The sequence below is a fragment of the Cervus canadensis genome, chromosome 28, assembly GCF_019320065.1.
Source record: "Cervus canadensis isolate Bull #8, Minnesota chromosome 28, ASM1932006v1, whole genome shotgun sequence".
Taxonomy (NCBI): domain Eukaryota; kingdom Metazoa; phylum Chordata; class Mammalia; order Artiodactyla; family Cervidae; genus Cervus; species Cervus canadensis.
Genome location: NC_057413.1, coordinates 27,530,634 through 27,553,627, shown reverse-complemented (window position 1 = coordinate 27,553,627; position 22,994 = coordinate 27,530,634). Strand labels below are relative to the sequence as shown.

General features: G+C 39.1%; 1 protein-coding gene across 7 annotated transcripts in view; it reads right to left on the bottom strand.

The window, feature by feature from the left end:
* The window catches only part of PKHD1 (PKHD1 ciliary IPT domain containing fibrocystin/polyductin), a 429,461-nt gene that overhangs the window by 167,880 nt on the left and 238,587 nt on the right, over positions 1 to 22,994 (bottom strand). For all 7 annotated transcript variants that reach the window (XM_043450734.1, XM_043450737.1, XM_043450739.1 and 4 more), the window contains one exon: positions 19,837 to 19,965. In XM_043450734.1, coding sequence (XP_043306669.1) covers positions 19,837 to 19,965 — 129 coding nt within the window. The remainder of the gene's footprint in view (positions 1 to 19,836; positions 19,966 to 22,994) is intronic.

Below are 22,994 nucleotides of genomic sequence, written 5' to 3'. Positions count from 1 at the left end.
CATCATGTGCTTCCCATTGGTACAAGTCGAATAAGATATGCCCTCTGTCCTCAAGGTAACATAAACATAAATAGTAATTGCCAAAGAAGGGTATATGATGAAAATAGGCTCAAGGTATTGCAGGAGCATAGACGAAAGAGAATTACATTAAATGGGATTCAGGGACACTTTCTGGATGCGGTAACACCCAGTGGAGTGTTCAAAGACAGAAGGGAAAAACTGGCAGAGTCTTAGGGTGGTAAATGGGGTGAGGAGGAGAAGTGGGATGGAGAGGTGGGGAAAGTTCCAAGCAGCGAGAACAGGAAGTATAAATGTGCTAAGGGGAGAAAGAGCTGACTTCATCCAAGAACACTAAGTTGATGCATATGATTGGGTGGCAGGACACACTGGGAATGAGTAGTCTAGGAGGCCAAATCATATAGGACTCTGTGATCCAAACTAATGACATGGAGATTTAATGTGAAGGCTTTGGGAGCCCCTGGAACAATCTACTGTATGCTATACCTATGGCAAGGCCTTCAGAAAACTGAAAATTGTTGCTTTTGATGACTAGGTTTTTCATTTTTTCATAAAGGCTAACCTATTTTCAAAATCAAATTGGTTCTGAAGTCAAAATTCTAATTTTATATTTTGTCACTTAATTTCTAAAACATATAAAACCATATACAAATAGAGTGACAGTGACGTGTTCCATACACAGCACAGTACAAATAATGAGGACTCTTAGTATAGTCAGTAAACAGTAATATGGCATTAAAATTCAAATAAATGCCAAGTAGTCCTTCTTGATATGAGTAAAATTTTAATTATGTATTCTCAATATCATTTATTTACTTATCAATCTATTGATACATTATGTACATGTAATACTAATGTTTCCTATCTTTTTGCTTTTTTATACTGTTCATGGGGTTCTCAAGGCAAGAATACTGAAGTGGTTTGCCATTCCCTTCTCCAGTGGGCCATGTTTTGTCAGAACTCTCTACTATGACCCGTCTGTCTTGAGTGGCCCTACACAGCATGGCTCATAGTTTCACTGAGTTAGACAAAGCTGTGGTCCATGTGATCAGTGTGATTAGTTTTCTGTGAGTGTAGTTTTCATTCTGTCTGCCCTCTGATGGATAAGGATAAGAGGCTTATGGAAGCTTCCTGATGGGAGAGACTGACTGAGGGAGAAACTGGGTCTTGTTCTGATGGGCGGGGCCATGCTCAATAAATCTTTAAGCCAATTTTCTGTTGATGGGCTGGGCTGTGTTCCCTCCCTATTGTTTGACCTGAGGCCAAACTATGGTGGAGGCAATGAAGATAATGGCAACCTCTTTCAAAAGTTCCTTGCAAGCACTGCCAAAGTCAGTGCCCCCGACCCTGGAGCAAGCCATCACCGACCCACACCTCTGCTGGATTCTATGTGTTAGTATTTTTTTCCACAAGAAAATGTTTTTCACATGGCTTTCCATCTTGAATGGGGTGGGGGATTGTGGATGATACACACTTGAAAAGGACAAGGCTGGCATTGGTCATCCCCAGATTGTTGGCAGCCACGAATAAGCAAAGAGGAACTAAAGAGCCTCTTGATGAAGTGAAAGAGAAGAGTGAAAAAGTTGGCATAAAACTCAACATTCAGAAAACTAAGATCATGGTATCCGGTCCCATCACTTCATGGCAAATGGATGGGGAAACAATGAAAACAGTGAGAGACTTTATTTGGGGGGTGGGGGGTGGGAAGGGCTCCAAAATCACTGCAGATGGTGACAGCAGTCATGAAATTAAGACACTTGTTCCTTGGAAGAAAAGTTATGACTAACCTAGACAGCATATTAAAAAGTACAAAAATTACTTGGCCAACAAAGGTCCATCTAGTCAGCGCTATGGTTTTTTCAGTAGTCATGTATAAATGTGAGAATTGGACTGTAAAGAAAGCTGAGCACCAAAGAATTGATGCTTTTGAAATGTGGTGTTGGAAAAAAAAAAAAGAAATGTGGTGTTGGAGAAGACTTTTGAGAGTCCCTTGGACTGCAAGGAGATCCAACCAGTCAATCCTAAAGGAAATCAGTCCTGAATATTCATTGGAAGTACTGATGCTGAAGCTGAAACTCCAATACTTTCTTCATCTGATGTGAAGAACTGACTCTTTGGAAAAGACCCTGATGCTGGGAAAGATTGAAGACAGGAGGAGAAGGGGACGACAGAAGATGAGATGGTTGGAGGGCATCACCAACTCAATGGACATGAGTTTGAGCAAGCTGTGGGAGTTGGTGATGGACAGGGAAGCCTGGCATGTTGCAGCCCACGGGGTCACAAAGAGTCGGACATGACCGAGCAACTAAACTGAGCTGAATACTAATGTAATAAATATTATCTACAAAATAACACATACACACAAAAAACTTTCAAAGGATAGGATAAAAAAATAGAATAAATGTTCTAATATGTTCTATGTGCTCTTTGATGGATTATCTTTCATATCCCATTCAGAAGCCACTGCATTAGGCAGCTACCAAATACCTAGACTGACCTCCCGGATACTCTTATGTGCATGCATGTAGATAGATGTCAATATGAGATTCATTAAAGCAAACCAACTAAATGAAGAAAAACAAGAAGAAAATCAAGGATGGTGATTAATAGCACAGTCAAGCCTAAGTAACTTCTGTGTAGCTGATAAAAGATTAAGGTAACAGATCATGACTTGATGATAGCAACTGACACCCTTCCCTCAGCAACTCATGGTCACTATGAGCATTAAGGAAACACAAATGATGAAGCCAGCGCTTGGTCCCCCTCACTGCACAATGAAAGCAACCTGGGCAAAGTCAGAGGGCTACAGGCAGGATATTCCACCTGAGGAGTGAGAGGGGGGTCCTGAGGCTACCAGGGAGGTCTCTACTCTCATATCCCCACAATACTGGGTTCTCAAAGACAGGTCTGTACCTCTAGGAGCTAATTTTCTGGTTGTCCCCCAAAAAGATGTAAGAGTCAGCAATCTGAGAGCCACTCTACATCGGAGGTACATGTGCATATTTCCTTGCCAAAGGTAGCATTGCTAAGCATAAATCCTATTTATAAGATGTGGAAGCAGCCTAAATGTCTATCAACAGATGAATGGATAAAGAAAATATGGTATATGTTTAAGCCATAAAAAAAAATGAAATAATGCCATTTGCAGCTACATGGATAGACATGTAGATTGTCATACTAAGTGAAGTAAGTCAGACAAAGACAAATATATGATGTCTCTTGTATGTGGAATCTAAAATGATACAAATGAACTTATTTTCAAACCAAAAATAGACTCACAGACATAGAATGCAAGCTTGTGGTTACCGAAGGGGAAAGAGGGAGGGAGTAATAGGTACACACTACTACATATAAAATAGATAAACAACAAAGATCTACTTATAGCACTGAGAACTATATTCAATATCTTGTAATAACATCTAATGGAAAAGAATCTGAAAAAGAATATATATATACACCCGTATATATATGGGTTTCCCAGGTGGCTCAGTGGTAAAAGAATCCTCCTGCCAATGCAGGACATGCAAGAGACACAGATTCGATCTCTGGGTCGGGAAGATACCCTGAGTAGAAAATGGCAGCCCACTCCAGTATTCTTACCTGGAAAATTCCATGGACAGAGGAGCTACAGTTCATGGAGTTGCAAAGATTCAGACAGGACAGAGCCCCCATGCTGTATACAGGATGCAGGATATATATATGTATATATAAATATAGAAGTGAATCATTGCTATACACCTGAAACATTGTAAATTCAACTATACAAGAATAGGAAAAAAGAGTGGGGTAGGGGAGATTTGTGCCTTCATAACATCCTGCTCACTTCCATCTTTCAGAGGGTTTTAGATAGAAAAACTCCCACAGTGTGAAGGGTTGGAATCCTAAATGCCAGAACCTATGGGAGGAAACCCTGCTCTAGACACATTCCCCTATAGATCTCTCAAGAGCAAAGTATGTCCACACACCACCTCCCACCTTATGATAGGCAAAGAGGAGAGAAAGGGACCTGGTTTCAATGTCAATGCTCTGATTCAGTTAGAGCCGTGTCCATCGAGCAATCACCTCAAGGCATCTGTCTCACTTTGCCAACAAAAATCATTCCTACAAGTCTAGCAAGGATGTCATCAATATGAATGGAAGAGAAGGTCTGGGATTCATCAGTATTCCATCCAGTTCACTGTTCATTCATTAACACACACGCAGACAACATCTCCTCTGTTCCAGAGCTATCATGGACCCAGGAACACAAAGATGTGAAGTTCCTGTTGGTACTCATCATGTGCCGGAAGACAACAGAGCCTCACCCGTGCACACAGCCCAGCCAGTCCTGGCGCAGTGCAGCAGGCTCGTCACCTCTGTGCAAACATTATTGCTGCCTGAGACATGCAGTCAGAGGGGTTAGCCCACTGTCCTTAAACCAGACAAAAACCCAGCTCAATCCAGGCAAGAGCAGTGTTGTTTTATCCAAACACTAACTTGCCATCAGGTGATGTTATCATGTAAATAAAGAGAAGCAACAGATGGCTTCAGATGGGATCCAGGGCTTACAGAGCATCACTGATGTGACAAATGCAGGAAAGAAAGGACAAGCCGTTAGACACAGTGCAGGTCTTGCAGCACACGGCAGCCTGACAAACAGAATAATAATCTTAAAACATTACTGACTGGAGACATATTAATGATCTTTTGTTACTGGAACTTCACTGACCAGAGACCTATCAGCATGTTTTTAGAGACTGATACAATTAGCATCACCCTGCAAAGTTGTTAGGGCTTAAAATTGATCAAGAGTTCATTCTACAACTTATGATTGTCTTTATCATCCATATTTTGCTCTGGTAGGGTTTTGTTCCAACCTTGTGTATATTAAAAATGTAAAATTTTCAAAAATGACACATTGCAAAATTTTTAGGAAAGATTATTTTTTTTTGGTAACAAATTCAGTAGAGACTTTCCCCCCGCCCTTTTTTTTTCATTTATTTTTATTAGTTAGAGGCTAATTTGAAACTGGAGCCCATTATACAGAGTGAAGTAAGCCGGAAGGATAAACACCAATACAGTATACTAACGCATATATATGGAATTTAGAAAGATGGTAATGATAACCCATATGCAGGACAGAAAAAGAGACGCATACGTATAGAACAGACTTTTGGACTCTATGGGAGAAGGCAAGGGTGGGATAATCTGAGAGAACAGCATCGAAACATGTATATTATCAAGTGTGAAACAGATCGCCCGTCCAGGTTGGATGCATGAGACAAGTGCTCGGGGCTGGTGCACTGGGATGACCCAGAGGGATGGGGTGGGGAGGGAGCTGGGAGGGGGGTTCAGGATGGGGAACACATGTAAATCCATGGCTGATTCATGTCAATGTATGGCAAAAACCACTACGATATTGTAAAGAAGAATTTTTTGATGAATTTTATGCAGATGAAAGTCTCTGATTGTCCAAGTGATACATACTAGTGTCTCTGAAGACGATAGTTCTTCAGAATATAGTTTTGATTCAGACTATGTGAATGTTAGACCAACAAAAAGACAAAAAAACCTTAATGATTGATTCTGATTCAGAAACTGAAAATTCACATGGAGACTGTTTTGCTTCCACAAACGAATGAATTGAAGACAACATTTTATGAAAATTAGAAGACTTTACAGGTGTGTCCAGTGTAACTATTGAATACACTAACCCTCAAAGTGTTAGTAAAATAACAGAATTAATTTTTGGTCAGCCAAAATAAAAATTGCCAGCCACAGGCATTAGTTTTCCCCAAAATCCCCTGGTCAATAATGCATTAATAATACACCCATAGCAAAGGACTGTCATATCCCACTAACAGGTTTTTGTTTATCAAGTGTTATCAATTTCCAAATATGAGGATATACCTCTAAGAAACAGATATCCCTTCCTTTCTCTTAAATATAGTTTATGGTGGTATATCTGTTTATATCACCACGACCCTTTAGATCACAGCCTTTGAAAGGCTCTATTTTGATCCCTCCTACATGTTTAAGTAAGGATTTTTGTAATGAACTAGAGAGACTCCAGGAGTCTGGAGGCCTATATTTGAATCTACGCTCTCTCAATGGTCTCTGAACTCTTACTCGGGCATCCCTATTGGAGTCCATTTTCCTCAGTTATAAAATGAGAGGTAATTGTGGCAGACCACCAGTTGTCTCACAGTATCTCTTTTCTTTTTCATTAGTCACAAAAAGTCCAGTTTTTGGCTGAATACATTGTCACCTAGCCAAAAGACTACATTTTCCAGTCTTTTTTTCATTTAGTTATGACCATTCAGCCAAGTTTTGGCCAAGATGTAAGAAGAAGTGACTTAGAGGTGGAATCCTTCATACTGCCTGCTGCCTAGAATGTGGGTGCAATGGCTGGAGCTCCAGTTAACATCTTGGACTACAGAGTAACTTTGGGAATGGAAATAGCACATATTGGAGCAAAAAAATAAGTGGAGTCCAAGTCCTTGATGCCACAGAATAGACAAAAGAGACATAAGATGGATAGAAACTCCTACGTTCAGGTCTTTGTTAATCACAGAAGACCTAACTTTATCTAATACAACTGATGCCTAACCTCATGGAGTTGTTGCAAATGTCATGTTAAGTGTGAGAATACTTTGTACTCAGAGGGTTTCCCTAAACTCTTGGCATCATGAACTGTTCTGTGAATAAAAGAGTTACAGGGTTAAATATCTTTGAGAAACAGTACATGCTATATCCCCCCTTGAAATTAGATAATCTATATTATCGTATAAAGGGCTCTGAAAAGATCAGATGCAAAGAAATAATTTTTCTGTGTTTAGTCCCAAATTTCCCCAAGTCATTTGATGTTGGTATCTTTTTTATGGGCTTCACTGGTGGCTCAGACAGTAAAGAATCTGCCTGTAATGTGGGAGACTTGGGTTTGATCCCTGGGTCAGGAAGATTCCCTGGAGTAGGAAGTGGCAACCCACTCCAGTATACTTGCCTGGAGAATTTCATGGACATTATGTGTGGTGCTTACAAAAAGTTAATTTCGTAGGAAACAATCTGAGAGATTCTGGGTAAACTTACCACTAGTAAAAGGTAATATCTAATGATTGTTTTAGCCTTACAATATGGTTTACCTAGGTAGAATTACATCATTCTGGCCCTAGACTTGATGGTATATGCTTTCATAACTCTCTGCATGTTTTCTACAGCAGCTGTTAATTTTATTAGTTTATAATGGTCACTTTGAGGAGGAGTTTTAATCACTCTCACTGTCTTTGACAGCCTGAAGGCAATGAACTCCTCAGGGCCCATGTGGACTCTTAATAAGTCAAACATAGGAATCTCCCTTCTAAGGGAACATTCTAGAATACAAAAGATAAATTCTGAGAAATATTCACATAAATGTAAAATAAGAGATTTTTAATGTGTTTTCAAATAAAGTTTTAAAAAAAACCTCAGCGTTACCAGTAAAACCTCATTACTGGGCTCCAAGGAAGGCCTGGACATCCAAGAGAGATCACTTACGTGGCTGGAATCGATGCCAGCTACTAATACAGCTCATCCAAGCCTGCCAACCAGTGTGAAAAACATGGCCTATCCACAGGGTTCAAGTCCCATGGCCTGAGGACTCTGCCCCAAAAGGGAGCATCCCGATAACAAAACAGCCATCCAGGCAAAATGGTCTTCTTACGCAAAGGTTCTTGTGACCTGGTCTGAGAGTCCCAGAGCATCACATCTACTGGTCAAGCAAAAGAAGGGGAAAAGAGAGAGCCCTTACTTCTCCCAGTGAGGAACAGAATACATTTACAAAGAGAGAAGGAATCTATGGCAGCCCTTTTTGAAGAATATCTACAATGGCAACATTGACATTATGATAGTAATTAGCACAGAACTAGATACTGTTATTTAATGTTCTAGTAAAGAAGCATATATATTATTACATCACAAATTCAATTTTTAGTATTTTGATAGCTGGATCAACATAACTGCTTTCTTTTATAAGCCTATTCTTTTTTATGTATTAAAAATATTATTTTGAGATTGGATCCAGGCTTCACGAGACTGCTAAAGGGACCAAGGGCACACGAGTAGTTCAGAAACCCTGGGTTGCGTAAAAGCGTGGTGACCCCCAAGGGTCAACAGAGAACTGCTGTGCTAGTCGACCCCTTCTGGCTGGGCTGTACCTCTAATGGGCCAACTTCTTATCTTTAAAGCTCTGCCTGTGAAGACACTCCGAAAGCTCCCTCCAGAAAGTATAATCAATTCAAGAAATGGCAACTATACCTAAACCAATAATTGGGAAATCATGAATTATTTAATTCGACATTCCAAGAATATCTGCATGGAAAACAGACCATAAAGTAAAGAGAAAAAGAAGTAATTCGATTAGAGCAAGTGAAAAAAGCCCTGCTCTAGATTAAGGGCCCCGTAGGCAGCTGTTCCTTACTCGGCTCAACTTCCCCGGCCCCAACCAGGAGGGTAAAATACATATGCAAGCACTCAGGTCCCCTTCTCTTGTAAGAAATGCCTGTGTCTCCTCAAAGAATATTAATTCCATGAGGCAAATTTCTTAGGGGAATAAAGCAAGGTAAAAATATAGGTTTCTGCATTGAAGTCAAGGAAAAATTTCATTAATTCTCAGCAAATTTGTGGCAGTGCAGATAACAGACTATGGGGTCGTTAAGAACTTGAAAGCTGATTTCTTAGTAAGGCGACCAACTTGTTCTGGTTTGTCTTGGACTTTTCAGGTTTTATCACTACAAGTCCTGTGTCCCAGAAAACTCCTCAGTTCTGGATAAACCAGAATAGTCTGTCACTCTAATTACTAATGACTCTAAAGAGATGAGTTCCTAAGATCAACATCCCAAAGTAAATATCAAAATCTCTGGATGCTGCTTTCATTATTCTGAATTTTAATGGACTTCACTGATGTACTCAGATGGGTTACTATTGCCTGTTAAAAATATGACTATAAATTCTTACCTTCAGTACTGAACTCATTTTAACAATTAGATACAGTCTAATTTTTTATTAAAAATGCATCTATTGTGTTGATTTATATTTTTGTAATACTGTATCCCTTTAGGAAATAATAATGTTACCTTAGAGAAAACAGCCTGTTCTATTTTCCCAGACTGACTGAGCTATAGAAATTGACCAGTTCTGTTAGACTAAGCTTATTACATAACCTATTAATTTGGAACACTTGGCAGTATTCTAGAAACAGAGTGTGTATGGACAAGTGGGCTGCCACACTAGAAGTGTTACTATCTCATCAGGGAGTAACTAACTGCTTTAAGTTTTAACAGATTTTCTTTCTTTTAATTTCCTCTCTTTTTTTTTATTTTTTTTCCACTTATTTTTATTAGTTGGAGGCTAATTACAATATTGTAGTGGTTTTTGCCATACATTGACATGAATCAGCCATGGATTTACATGTGTTCCCCATCCCGATCCCCGCTCCCATCTCCCTCTCCATCCCATCTCTCTGGGTCTTCCCAGTGCACCAGCCCCGAGCACTGGTCTCATGCATCCCACCTGGGCTGGTGATCTGTTTCACCCTTGATAGTATACTTGTTTCAGTGCTGTTCTCTCAGAACATCCCACCCTCGCCTTCTCCCACAGAGTCGAAAAGTCTGTTCTGTACATCTGTGTCTCTTTTTCTGTTTTGCATATAGGGTTATCGTTACCATCTTTTAAAATTCCATATATATGCATTGTAATTTCCTCTCTTGTGAAGAAAAGGCAACCCTCATACACTGCTGGTGGGAATGCAAATTGGTGCAGCCACTGTGGAAAATAGTATGGAGGTTTCTCAGAAAACTAAAAATAGAACTATCATATTACCCAGCAATTCTGTTCCTTAGTATATATCTTTTAAAAAGCCACACAAAATACTAATTTGAAAATATACACACACCCAATGTTCATAGCAGCATTATTTACAATTACCAAGATAGGGAGCAGCTTAAGTGTTCATCAATTTATGAATGGATGAAGAATTAGAACCCTAAGGTCCAGAAGGGTCACATTTCTGGGAGACTGGAGTTGGGGGTTTGTAAACTTATAAAAGTAGTGATTCTGTGAGTGGGGTAAGTACCAAAATAAACCCTGAGTCTCCTACATACTACATACTTGCTGATATTCCCCCTACCCAAATTATGACCTGAAGATCCTGGAGAAGTATGTGTCCTCCTAAAAAAGCACTATGATCCTAATACTAATGGACTATGACAAAGAGTGTGTTTCTTAGGTGAGTAAGGACAGAAAAGAATTTGAAAAACTGCTCAATTAGACTGAAACTCCAATTAGTTACAGCAAGTTAGCAAGCCATAAAGAGTGTCAGGGTCTACATGACTTGGGTCCCAAGAGAAGATTCTAAGTGAGTTCTAATTAGTCCAGAAACAAATGCCATGACTGAGTCAAACAGACTGACAAATTGAGATTCAAGAAAGGACATCAACTTATTTTAATATATTTTTATTATATTCCTTTTCTCACTTGCAGGAAATAAAAAAATCTCTGTTGTTATTTTAATTGAAATTTAATTTTTATGAGGAAAAATATACAGCTGGAAAAATACTTTAAAAAATAATTCAACTCCTGGTTTTCCACCACTGATACGGATGCCCTATCACAGGTCTGGGTTGGTAGTTAGGGCATCACTGTTATTCATTTCTAAAAAGGCATTTGAATCATAATCTTCACAACTTAAAGAAACTCCCTAGACTTCAAGAACCTCTCTCAAAAGTAAACTTATTTTAAGGGCACAAATTATCTAAAATATAACAAATAAAGCAACAGTTTCTTTCTTATAAATTTTAGCAGACAATGTGCAACACTGGTTTGAAAACAAGGAAACTGAAATCCTATTCTTATCCTTGATACAAAAGTTCATATACGTTTGGATAATGATAATAATGTGGTTCATGGGATTTTATAATTTATAGACCTCTTGCATTATTTTAGCTTATCTGAGTGTCACTAAGTTCCCTACCAGTTCAACAATTCTATTAACATGTATCCATATCTTACATATATATTAATGTTTACTTAATACAATTAAATCTATAGAAAAATGTCTCAAATAAAACTAAATTGCTTGATAATCATTCAGTTCACCCAAGGATACCACATTGCACCATGAACCGAGAACTTCCAGATGTTCAAGCTGGTTTTAGAAAAGGCAGAGGAACCAGAGATCAAATTGCCAATATCTGCTGGATCATCGAAAAAGAAAGAGAGTTCCAGAACAACATCTCTTTCTGCTTTATTGACTACGCCAAAGCCTTCGACTGTGTGGATCACAATAAACTGTGGAAAATTCTGAAAGAGATGGGAATACCAGACCACCTGACCTGCCTCTTGAGAAACCTGTATGCAGGTCAGGAAGCAACAGTTAGAACTGGGCATGGAACAGACTGGTTCCAAATAGAAAAAGGAGTACGTCAAGACTGTATATTGTCACCCTGCTTATTTAACTTATATGCAGAGTACATCATGAGAAACGCTGGGCTGGAAGAAGCACAAGCTGGAATCAAGATTGCCGGGAGAAATATCAATAACCTCAGATATGCAGAAGACACCACCCTTATGTCAGAGAGTGAAGAGAAACTAAAAAGCCTCTTGATGAAAGTGAAAGAGGAGAGTGAAAAAGTTGGCTTAAAGCTTAACATTCAGAAAACTAAGATCATGGCATCTGGTCCCATCACCTCATGGGAAATAGATGGGGAGACAGTGGAAACATTGTCAGACTTTATTTTTGGGGGCTCCAAAATCACTGCAGATGGTGACTGCAGCCATGAAATTAAAAGACACTTACTCCTTGGAAGGAAAGTTATGACCAACCTAGATAGCATATTAAAAAGCAGAGACATTACTCTAACAACAAAGGTCCATCTGGTCAAGGCTATGGTTTTTCCAGTGGTCATGTATGGATGTGAGAGTTGGACTGTAAAGAAAGCTGAGTGCCAAAAAATTGATGCTTTTGAACTGTGGTGTTGGAGAAGACTCTTGAGAGTCCCTTGCACTGCAAGGAGATCCAACCAGTCCATCTTAAAGGAGATCAGTCCTGGGTGTTCATTGGAAGGACTGATGCTGAAGCTGAAACTCCAGTACTTTGGTCACCTCATGCGAAGAGTTGACTCCTTGGAGAAGACCGTGATGCTGGGAGGGATTGGGGGCAGGAGGAGAAGGGGACAACAGAGGATGAGATGGCTGGATGGCATCACCGACTCGATGGGCATGAGTTTGGGTAGACTCCGGGAGTTGGTGATGGACAGGGAGGCCTGGCGTGCTGTGATTCATGGGGTCGCAAAGAGTCGGACACAACTGAACGACTGAACTGAACTGAAGCGCAAAATCCTCTGCAATATCTCTTTGCAGATCTCTGGTTTCAAATTTTCTTTTTACTTGTTTATTTTTATTTTCTAATAATACTGATTAAAATTTCTGTGTCAAGTATCTTGAATCATATTTGTTCTTCCCCACACAATCTTAAAGAATAGCTTTCACACTCATGTTCTAAATAAGGTAAAGGAAATGTTGACCATTGTCCTTTCAGACATTTAATTTCTGCCCTGAAAGAAGCAAAATGTTCAACATACTCATGCTCTACTTCTCCCCTCACACCAAGGCAACTCCTCTCTCCCAAGAAGAGGCTTCTGGTTGTGCATGTAGAGAATTAGACACAGGTTGCAGCCCAAATACTGTCATCCTTCAACCATCTTGGGGTGAGAAATCCCAGATCAGGGCTCTAATTATGTTCAAGTGTTGAAGAACCCCACTTTGGGGCAGTGAAGAAGCAATATCATAATACCCAGCATGCTAGGTAGTAGAGAATAAAGAAACTAAAACCCTTTGACCAGTCTGTCTCGGGGCGTTCTTCAATTTCTGACTCACATAAGCCAACAGAATCTAAATAATGTCTGCCTGGAGAGAGAAGACAGCACAAATTGACAAGACCCTAAACACTCAAACCTTTTGAATTAAGTCAGGTACATCTGCTCTTAATTACATATGTGCACATGTACTCACATACATAAACACATGGACAGTGGTAGATTAAAGACAGATGCAAGTTCTTTGCTATTTCTCTCAATGAAAGTAAAGCCTAATTCTTCTCCTTTGTACCTGGGCTGGCTTTAGTGCCCTGCTTGAGCAAGAGAGTGTGATGGTCATGATATTCTCAGTCTGCTAGGTCTGGCTTGGAAGGTGTGTAGCTTTCTTCCTGGTCTTTTACCTGTTCAACATTCAAAAAACTAAGATCATGGCACCCAGTCCCATAAATTCATGGCAAATAGATGGGGAAACAATGGAAACAGTGAGAGACTTTATTTTCTTGGGCTCCAAAATCACTATGGGCAGTGATTGCCGCCATGAAATTAAAAGACGCTTGTTCCTTGGAAGAAAAGCTATGACAGACCTCGACAACATATTAAAAAGCAGAGGCATCACTTTACTGGCAAAGGTCCATATAATCAAAGCTATGGTTTTTCCAGTAGTCATGTATGGATGTGAGAGTTGGACCATAAAGAAGGCTGAGCACCAAAGGATTGATGCTTTCAAACTGTGGTGCTAGAGAAGACTCTTGACAGTCCCTTGGACTGCAAGGAGACCAAACCAGTCAATCCTAAAGGAAATCAACCCTGAATATTCATTGGAAGCACTGATGCTGAAGGTGAAGCTTCAATACTTAGGCCACCTGACGTGAAGAGCCAACTCATGAAAAGATCCTGATGCTGGGGAAGATTGAGGGCAGGGAGAGGAGGGGTGATAGAGGATGAGACACTTGGATGACATCACCGACTCAATGGACATGAGGTTGAGCCAACTGCAGGAGATAGTGAGGACAGGGAAGCCTGACATGCTGCAGTCCATGGAGTCACAAAGAATCAGGCATGACTAAGCAACTGAACAACAGCTTAACTGCTCACTTTGAGGGAACTCTTTCTTAGGATGTTTCTTCTTGGAATCCAGCTACCGCACTATTAGAAAACCCAAGAAGTCCCACAGAGAAACCTGTGTGGAGAGGAACTGAGTCCTCTTAGCTGACTGCCTTGGTTGAGCTCACAGCTAATAACCAGGGTCAACTGCCAGCTGCATGAATGAGCTCTCTTGGGCCACCCAAACATGCTGGGACCTTAGATGAACCCAACTGTAATCTGACTGCAATGCATGAAAGACCCCAGCAAGAAGACCCCAAGTCCAGCCCTTCCCAACAAAATTATGAACAAAATAAAAGGTATGTTTTAAGCTATTAAGTTTCTAGGTGGCTTTTTAAGTAATGACAGATTTCCAGAACACTCACGCTCCTGTAGTCAGCATACTGATATCATGCATCCACCATACAAAGAACCACAGTAACTCAAGTTTAAATTAACTCACTCTTCCCACTTGCTAGCAATCCAGAATATATGGGGGTGATTCTTTGTGTGCCTTTCTGTTTCATCCAACTGAAAAAGACCAGAATTCTGAAACTACTTGAGACAACACTGGTATTTATAGTATTTGGTTTCTGATTGATGTTGCAGACCCAAATCTCTGTATTATGAACATCTTACTCTAAACTACTTCTAATTTCAGGTAAGAAAAAAATGTAAATCAAACTAATAATGTTCTACTTAGAACATTTTGTAAAAATTTCTTCCCAGAAAAACTTATTTCCTGGTTTGTGGTCATCTTAACTCATATCTCCAACCTTAATGCCTCATGATTTAACAAGGAAATGTGTTAAGCACTGTTGATTTTGAACATCACAGGACTTTGATGAGCCTCACTGCCATTTAAAGTACCCGAGTTTGAAAATCAGAACAAACAGAAGAACTATTATGAAAGAAAACCAGTACTTCTCCATTCATCTCTTCAAATAAGGACAGTTCAAAGTAATATGGGAAAATGAAACACAGTGAATTCTACTACACATACATGCAAAAATAAAATCATGCTGGAGGCTACATGATATCATATCTGTACCCTTCAAAACAGAATCCTACCCCTTAGAGTTATAACACATTTTCCTTTCATTAAGCCTGCTCTGTGTCAACAGGGTGTCATCCTGTCATGGCTGAGACTCCTTCAGAGAAAGAACTGGAAGCATCAAATCCTCACAGGTCAGTTCAGGATAAAACCTGGAGTACAAGTTAGTAGGGTCATTTGTGAAGTTTTGAGATTTGCATGGCTTATTAGAACTTGTTTCCACTCTGTGAGATGTTGTGAACGCATTTAGACTGATTCTCCTAGTATTTAGGTGGCAAAGACAACCAGATATACTTGTTTGTGTGAAGCAAAGTCATCATAAACTAAACCACAAAAGCCAATTCTCCACGATGACTTCAGCTCACTCCATAATACCACCAAGAATAATTTACAGCTTTTTCAAAATCCAATGTCTATAAAGACAGAACGCCTCGAAGGAAAATGGTACCATACTTAAAATAGTGATATCTTTTATTAGTACAGTAAAGTCCTATTTTTATGGAATAGGATGGGTCTGAGGTCATTCCATAAAATTGATTTCCCAGAAAATGGAAATAGGCAATTTACCCTAAGAATTTTATTGAAAAATTATGCTATTCTATTTGAATAATGATGGGAATGTTCTACACATTTCCTTTATTAATGAATTAAAATACACAAAACATCATAAAATTATATTAGAGGTTCAAAAGTATCACTTAAATCTTCTTTACCAGTCACTTTCATTTTGTAAAATCAGCAGTTCCATTAAAATCGTATTATGTAAAAATGGGTTTTTACTGTAATAATAGTTATTACCTATTTAGCTTCCAAGGATGTTGTGAAAATTAAATAATAAGCCATTGGAAAGCAAATACAAAGTGTCGCTAATACCAGAGGCCAAGAGGGGCAGCCAGATGGAAAAATGAAAGAAAAGAGCACCTGACGCATTAAAAATCACAGCTTTCATCTATGATTCCATTATTGCCAACACTCCATACAGTGGTCATGTGTACTGACGTTATCTCATTTAATACTTTCAATATGATGATGTATTAATTATAGCCCTCATATGGTCAGAAAGTGAAGGTCAGAAACATTTAAACTTGTCCCATATCATGCAGTTTGTAAATGTCAGAATCTGAATGTGAACCCAGGTTTATCCTAGTCAAAAGCCCATCCTGCATCTCCTAAAGCATTGCTTCCTCCCCAGTTCACCCTCATAACTGGCCTTCAGGTTTTTATCCCGTCCATCAAGGTCCTCCTCAAATGCCACTGGCTCTGGGAGGCCAGCTCTCTTCTCCTCACCTGAGACACTTTGATTCTAAACACTTATGTTCATTACAGCTGCTTGTTGTATTATTATGCTTTAGTATGTGTTTTATCAACCTAGCTAATTTCCCAGCTGCTTGAGATCACAGCTGATCAGAGGTCCTGGTTCAGCGCCTTGAACACAGTGAGTGTTCAGTTATTGTTGGTTAAACTGAATTGGAAAAGGAATGTTAACTTGAATTAGAACTATACTTGCTACCAGATGCAAAGTGGGTACTCCCACCAATGGCTCATTGCATCAAATACCTCTTTAGGGAGTTTTTCCAGCTTCTCTACATGTATGCACTTAATGAGAATGTAGTGAGATTGAATGTGTCATGGAGAATATCTTACGTATGCCAGGTATTCAATAAATAGTATTTTTTAATGACAAGTGAAGGGAACAATGGGAACAGTAAGTAGAGAAGTATAAACTCAGTATAATATGGAGTCTGATCTGAGTGTATCAGAGCAAGTAGGAATGGTGAGTTTTTTTTTAAATATATGTGGTAAAGAGGTAGGGCTCTGGAATCAAACTGTCTGCTTCCCTCAGCCAGCCTTTCTACTTGTTATCTGGCAGAAACTTGGGCAAGTTACTTAACCTGTCTGGGTACCAAATCCCTCAGTTATTAAAAAAAAAAAAAGAAGATAACAACAGGATCCAACTCAGAGTAGTTGTGAGGAATAACTGAGAAGATCCATGTAGAACACTTAGCACACACCCAGCACTCAAATTACAGTTGCTGGGACCATCATCATTATCATCAGGAAAATCTTAATTCTTAGGACTCTGTTTGAAGGAGAAAGCGTTATCTTCTATAGTCCTGTAAAATCCTACAATTGCCCCGGTTCAATCCTATGAAACCCACAGATTCAGTTCTGGTATTAAGTTACAGACGGCACCATGGAGGCCGTGTGATTCATTCAAGCAATACTTGGTGTCTCTTTTGTGCCAGACTTGAGTGAACAAACTCTCTTGATTTAGAGGAAGCAAAGGAGGAAAGAAAACAGAGCAGATAGGAAAAAGGTCAAGAAGACAAAACCACAAGTAGAAGGAGGAGGTCAATTCAACCCTAAGGTCCATCAAAGGTCAAAATATCAGGGTTTACCAAAAATCAAAAGGGAGAAGTAATTCAGCACACCTCCTACATTAGACCCTAAACAGAACAGATTTCAAACATTGGCCACTTTCAGATAATTTTCTAGAATTATCAACAGACACAACTTTTTAGAGGAGAGAGGCAATAAATAAGGATTTCATTTACTATATATTACAAATCTGCTCTCATTCACTTATTTTCCAATTTAAAACTAAATAATGAACAATAATTGCAGGTTTTAAAAATCTTAACTTTGATTTTTACAATAATACTGAAGGACCAACTGGGAGATACTTCAGATATCCAGTATTTGTGCCCAACCCCCACCTTTTTCCAAAGCACTGATTTGTGCTCCTTAAGAGCAACTTTGTGAAGAATTTGGGTCCAGGTTACAAGCTGACCATGAACAAAGGAATGAAGGAAGATGGAGAATGCCAGGGGCCCTGGAAACCAGGACACATAGTGGATACAGACAACAGCAATGCCAAGCAAGAAAGCGAAGACTGCTTGTCACTCAGCATAAAGGTCCCAAAGGATACTAAAAGCTTGGCAACCTTCAAAAGCTTCTTGTGCTTCCTGCATGGGGTGGGGGAAACAGCTTGCTTAGTGGGAAAAACCATAGCCCAGGGCCAATCCACTGGCTACATTCATCAAAGAGATGGCTGAGACAGAACAGATTTTTCCTTTCCGTATAGGAATGACTCATGAGCTTGTTTATTCAAAAAGTTCCATCCTCCATGGAGAGAGGTGGGTGATAGGGGGTGGGAATGATAACAGCAGTTTAAGTTTGTATCGGTCAGCCCCCTCCTCCAGTCCTCATCTCTGTGGATCACATGCACCCCACCAATACCCAGAAGGCGGTCAGTATGTTTTGATCTTTCTGCCTTCTTGTCCCATCATAAATAAAGCAAACAACATCACCACTCTTTTTGTTTACTCATAGTCCTTTTAGAAAGGGAATGTACTTGATTGGTTAAGAGTAAGGACTTGGAAACAGACAGCCTGTGTCAAAATCCTGACTCTGCTGAATTGCAAACTGTGTAAACCTGGGCAAGTTCCCTAACCACCCTGGGCCCCTGTTTCTGTGTCAGTAAAAATGGGGATGATAATATTACTTGTATTGCAGAATTATTATGCAGATTAAATTCATTAATATATGAAGAATGATTCCTGAATATTGCCGATTGTCAATCTGTGTTTAATATTGTGTGTGTGTTAGTCACTAAGTCGTGTCTAACTCTTTGAGACCCCACAAACTGTAGCCCTCCAGGCTTCTCTGTCTGTGGGATTCTCCAAGCAAGAATACTGGAGTGGATTGCCCTTCCTTTCTCCAGAGGATCTTCCCAACCCAGGGTTTGAACCTGGGTCTCCTGCATTGCAAGTAGATTTCTTACCATTTGAGCTACAAGGAAGTCCTTGTTTAATATTTTAGCATTATTATTATTTCACAGATGACCAAATATTCTTCTTCAAGTACTGATCTTCTTTTATTCAGTATTATCTTTAGAAGTTCAAATTAAATCATAAATGGAAATAGGTCTTTTAGAGAAACTGTATCTGTTCTATGAAGAATATTTTTCTCAGGCTAGGAAAATTTTCTGGGAGTTTCAAGAATTCTCTCTTAAAAAAGAAGAATTTTACAAGTATGATGTGTAAATTTGTATATCTGAGGAATCATCTTTCCCTTCTTATTTAAACAAAAAGAGAGTTCTAGGTAGAAGTGTGTTAGTTGCTCAGTCATGTCTGACTCTTTGTGAATCCATGGACTGTAGCTCGCCAGGCTCCTCTGTCCATGGAATTCTCCAGGCAAGTATACTGGAGTGGGTAGCCATTTCCTTCTCCAGGGGATCTTCCCAACCCAGGGATTGAACCTCAGTCTTCTGCATTGCAGGCTGATTCTTTACCATCTGAAGCCACCAGATGGATTGATGAAAAGATAGGTGAGAGATTAGAGAGATGATAGATTGGTAGAATTTTGCTTTTCTATTTTATTTATCTGTTGCTTTTCCATCATCTTTGAAAAACCATGGCAATAGAAGATCTTGTCATTTCTCTCAATCCCATATTTAAAAGATTCACAACGGCAAAAGATCAGGAGGCATTTACAAATTGCTTCTTTCCATCCTCTGTGTCTTTCAAATATAAGAACACTAAAATTTTCTATAAATCTGTTCTTGGACATATTAGAAAAATTATCCAGTTAGTGAATTAGTCTAATTCCTTTTGGCATGGGGCTATTTATCCCACCTTTAATGAAAGTAGGCTGAACTATCTTTTCCAGTTTTTACTGGGTTATTAAATTCCTCTCTTGTAATAACCCAAAAGAGAAGGTTGTAGACATAATTGCCTATTTATTTTCACATTCTTTACTGTGTTGTTCAGAATATCTAAACGACAGATAATTCCCAGATTGGCCTGATTCAGTCTTTCTGTGATTATTCACACCATGGATTGCTTCACTTACTGGATAAAATCAGGACGTCATCCCCAGGGCCTGGACTGGCACCGTTGTGTCCTCCCCAGCCCTCAGCCACGCCTTCCCATGCTTCAGGGAGGGACCATTTTAAAACTGACTCTGGTACAGAGGTAGAAGCTAGAAAACAAAAGGAAAATAGCAAAGGTAATGATGAAAATCTGACTCACTATGATAACTCACAAATTCTATCCTTACATTAAGATCCTGGTGACATTTTCACTTCCCCCAAAAAGCTGCCTTCAGATATTTATATTAATGAAAACATTTATCATGTATAAAATAAGTAATTATTCAATCCTTACATTACCTCCACTTGTAGAGAAAATGTATTCTACTTTTACAATTAAACACTTGTGTTTTGCCTTTATTATGAATAGCACAGCATATGTTTGGCATGAGCCATTTGTAAAATGCAAATCTAGAAAGAAAAAGAAAAATAATATTTGCCTATTATCTCACCACCTAGAGATAACTGCCATTAACCTTTTATTTGTGTTTCCTTCCAGAATCTCTCAGCATTTTTATGTAATTTAGATCATATAACTTGTAATTTTACATTCAGTGCTTATTTTACTTGGCAGATTTTCTGGGAGATTCATGAACTCACATAATGAGAGAAAGAATCTCCTCTATTACTTGCTAACTTCATAAGCATAAATAATGAGTGCCTCTTCTATCAGAACTGTCCTAAAAAACAGTGAAATAGTGCAAAAAGAAATAAAATGTCATTCTTGCTCCCAAGGAGATACTAGCATTGTGTAAGTATGTAAGTAAATACTAGGGGGATAGAATCCTGAAGGGAATTATTTTTGATGGTACCTGACCAAGGCAGGCAGTGAGACCTCACCAGGGGAGGCTTCCTGGAGTCAGAGCATCTGAGTTGCACTTAAAGGCTTAGGACCTAATTGAGGTGAAGGGGGTGCAGATATGAACTGAGAACAAGGAATGGCAAGAAATGAGAGATCATGTGGAAGGACTATAAGTAATTTGGTACTGCTGAGCCACACAGTCGGAAAGAGGCAAGTAATAGGGCCAGAAAAGCAACCAGAGGTCAGAGTGGGAAGGGTAACAAAGATGGAGAAGCCAACAGTCCGCCGGGGGTTTCCAGCATGGGTGGTGTCGGATGGAGATGCCCATTAAGACGACATTTGATTAATTCAGTTTGGGCCATTCAAAGATTGGGGTGTCTTCGAGGCCTCCAGGTGGAGATGCACAGCAAGCAGGGGATGGATATGAATCTGAAGGATGGGAAAGAACTTTGAATCTGAGAGATGGATGTTGGCATCAATGGCCCAGAGGCCATATTTGAAACTCTGAGGATGGGTTGTGAGAGTTCCAGGGGACTACAGTGAGGAAAGACAAAATGCCTGAGGTCAGAACCATGGAGAACACCTGACTATTTTGTCTGTATGAACCCAACTCCCTGCTGGTTATGGTCTAATTAGGGCCCCAGGATAACTTAAAAAATACATGGATTATGGTCAAGTAGAAATCCTAGACAATTTAATTAGCACAAAATACACCCCACACCATGGAAACCAGGCGATGTCTTGGAACAAACCTTACTGTGAAAGAGGTTTTGGAAACATTTTATATTTATCTACTATTATATAATAAATCACAGTGAAAAAGCATAAGAAAATTATATATATATATATATATGTTGCTGTACACCAGAAACTATAAATCAACTATAAACTTATAAATCAACTATACTTCATTTTTTAAAAAATAAAATTAAAAAAATAGAAATATTTTATAAGCACCAATAATATAATACATTCTTATAAAGAAACTTTCTAAGTTTCTTTTCAATTTTGTCTCCTTTTCAATACTATACTCTAAATACCCAGATGGTGATAAGGTGGGGATATTTGTTGGGGTGGCCACTAACACACACCACAAAACAGAAAGAGATGTTCTCATTTCCAGTGATATTTTAAACAGGCAATGATCAGGTTCTTTAAAACCCTACTCCAAGCCTTAAAAACCCTTAGTTGTTTCAATTTTGTATCACACATGTTAGAAACATACTTCATTTTTGTCATCTTCACTCTTGTCTATGGGAGGGTTAAACCTGTCTTTTACTGAACAAACTAAATCTTGAAATTGCTATTCTAAAAAATGTTATGATGAATGAATTTGATTATTTTATGCCATCTTGCCTTAAAATAAGAACACTTAATAGAGAAGGACATGTTTAGTCTCCTGCAGTTATGAGATGTCTATACAGTTAACATCAGGTTTCCAGGTGATTATTTTTAATATAGAAAGGAGAGGAAAGGAAAAGAAGCCTAAAGAGTTAAAGCTATCAGCTATACACGTGGAGAACCAGAAGAGAGGAATGTCTTGGAAGACTAAGAAATAATGTCCAGAGAGTAGAAGTGATCTGGTTAATAGCAAAGTTCCAATAAGAGAAGGAATAAGAAGTGGCTGCTGAATGTGACAACCAGGGCATGGGTGATCAAGATGAGAGTGTCAGTGGAGTGCTGGAGGTAGAAACCACTTGAATTATAGCAGACTTAGCAGTACACTAGAAGTGAGGAAGAAAAGACGTTAAGTCTGATCATGCAAAACACTTATTGAGGAAAGGATCTGAGATCCTGAGCCTTTGATCTGTCTTCCTACTCTTTAGATAAATTAGACTTATCTTAAAACTGGAGTCCATGAACACTGTTTAAGACCAACATTTCCCTCTCAAATCTGTCAGTCAACAATAGCCACCACTTGAGATGGTCTCCAACTTGTTATGTGAGCCAAATTTTGCCATCTAATCCTTCATTTACCAAGCTTTTTATGGCTCTGCATCAAGAGAAGGCTCATCTTTTGATAAATCTGCAGAAGCAATATCAACTGGAGGAAGATTCAGTGTCTATGAATTTTGTTTTGATTTTTTTTTTTAATTGAGAGGTACTGAACAGAAGGAGCCAGGAATGATGGAAAGGTTAACTTCATTTGCTGATAAAACAAAGTTCAAAAGATGATAGCAGGGATGGATTGACTTGAAATAGAAGAAAGGCTGACAGATTTCAAAACCAGAAGAAAGGAAATAAACCTGATCTGTGGGGAAAGGGACGGCAAATTTAGGAAAAGAGTATCCAATCATCTTCTGCTGCTAAGTCGCTCCAGTCTTGTCTGACTCTGTG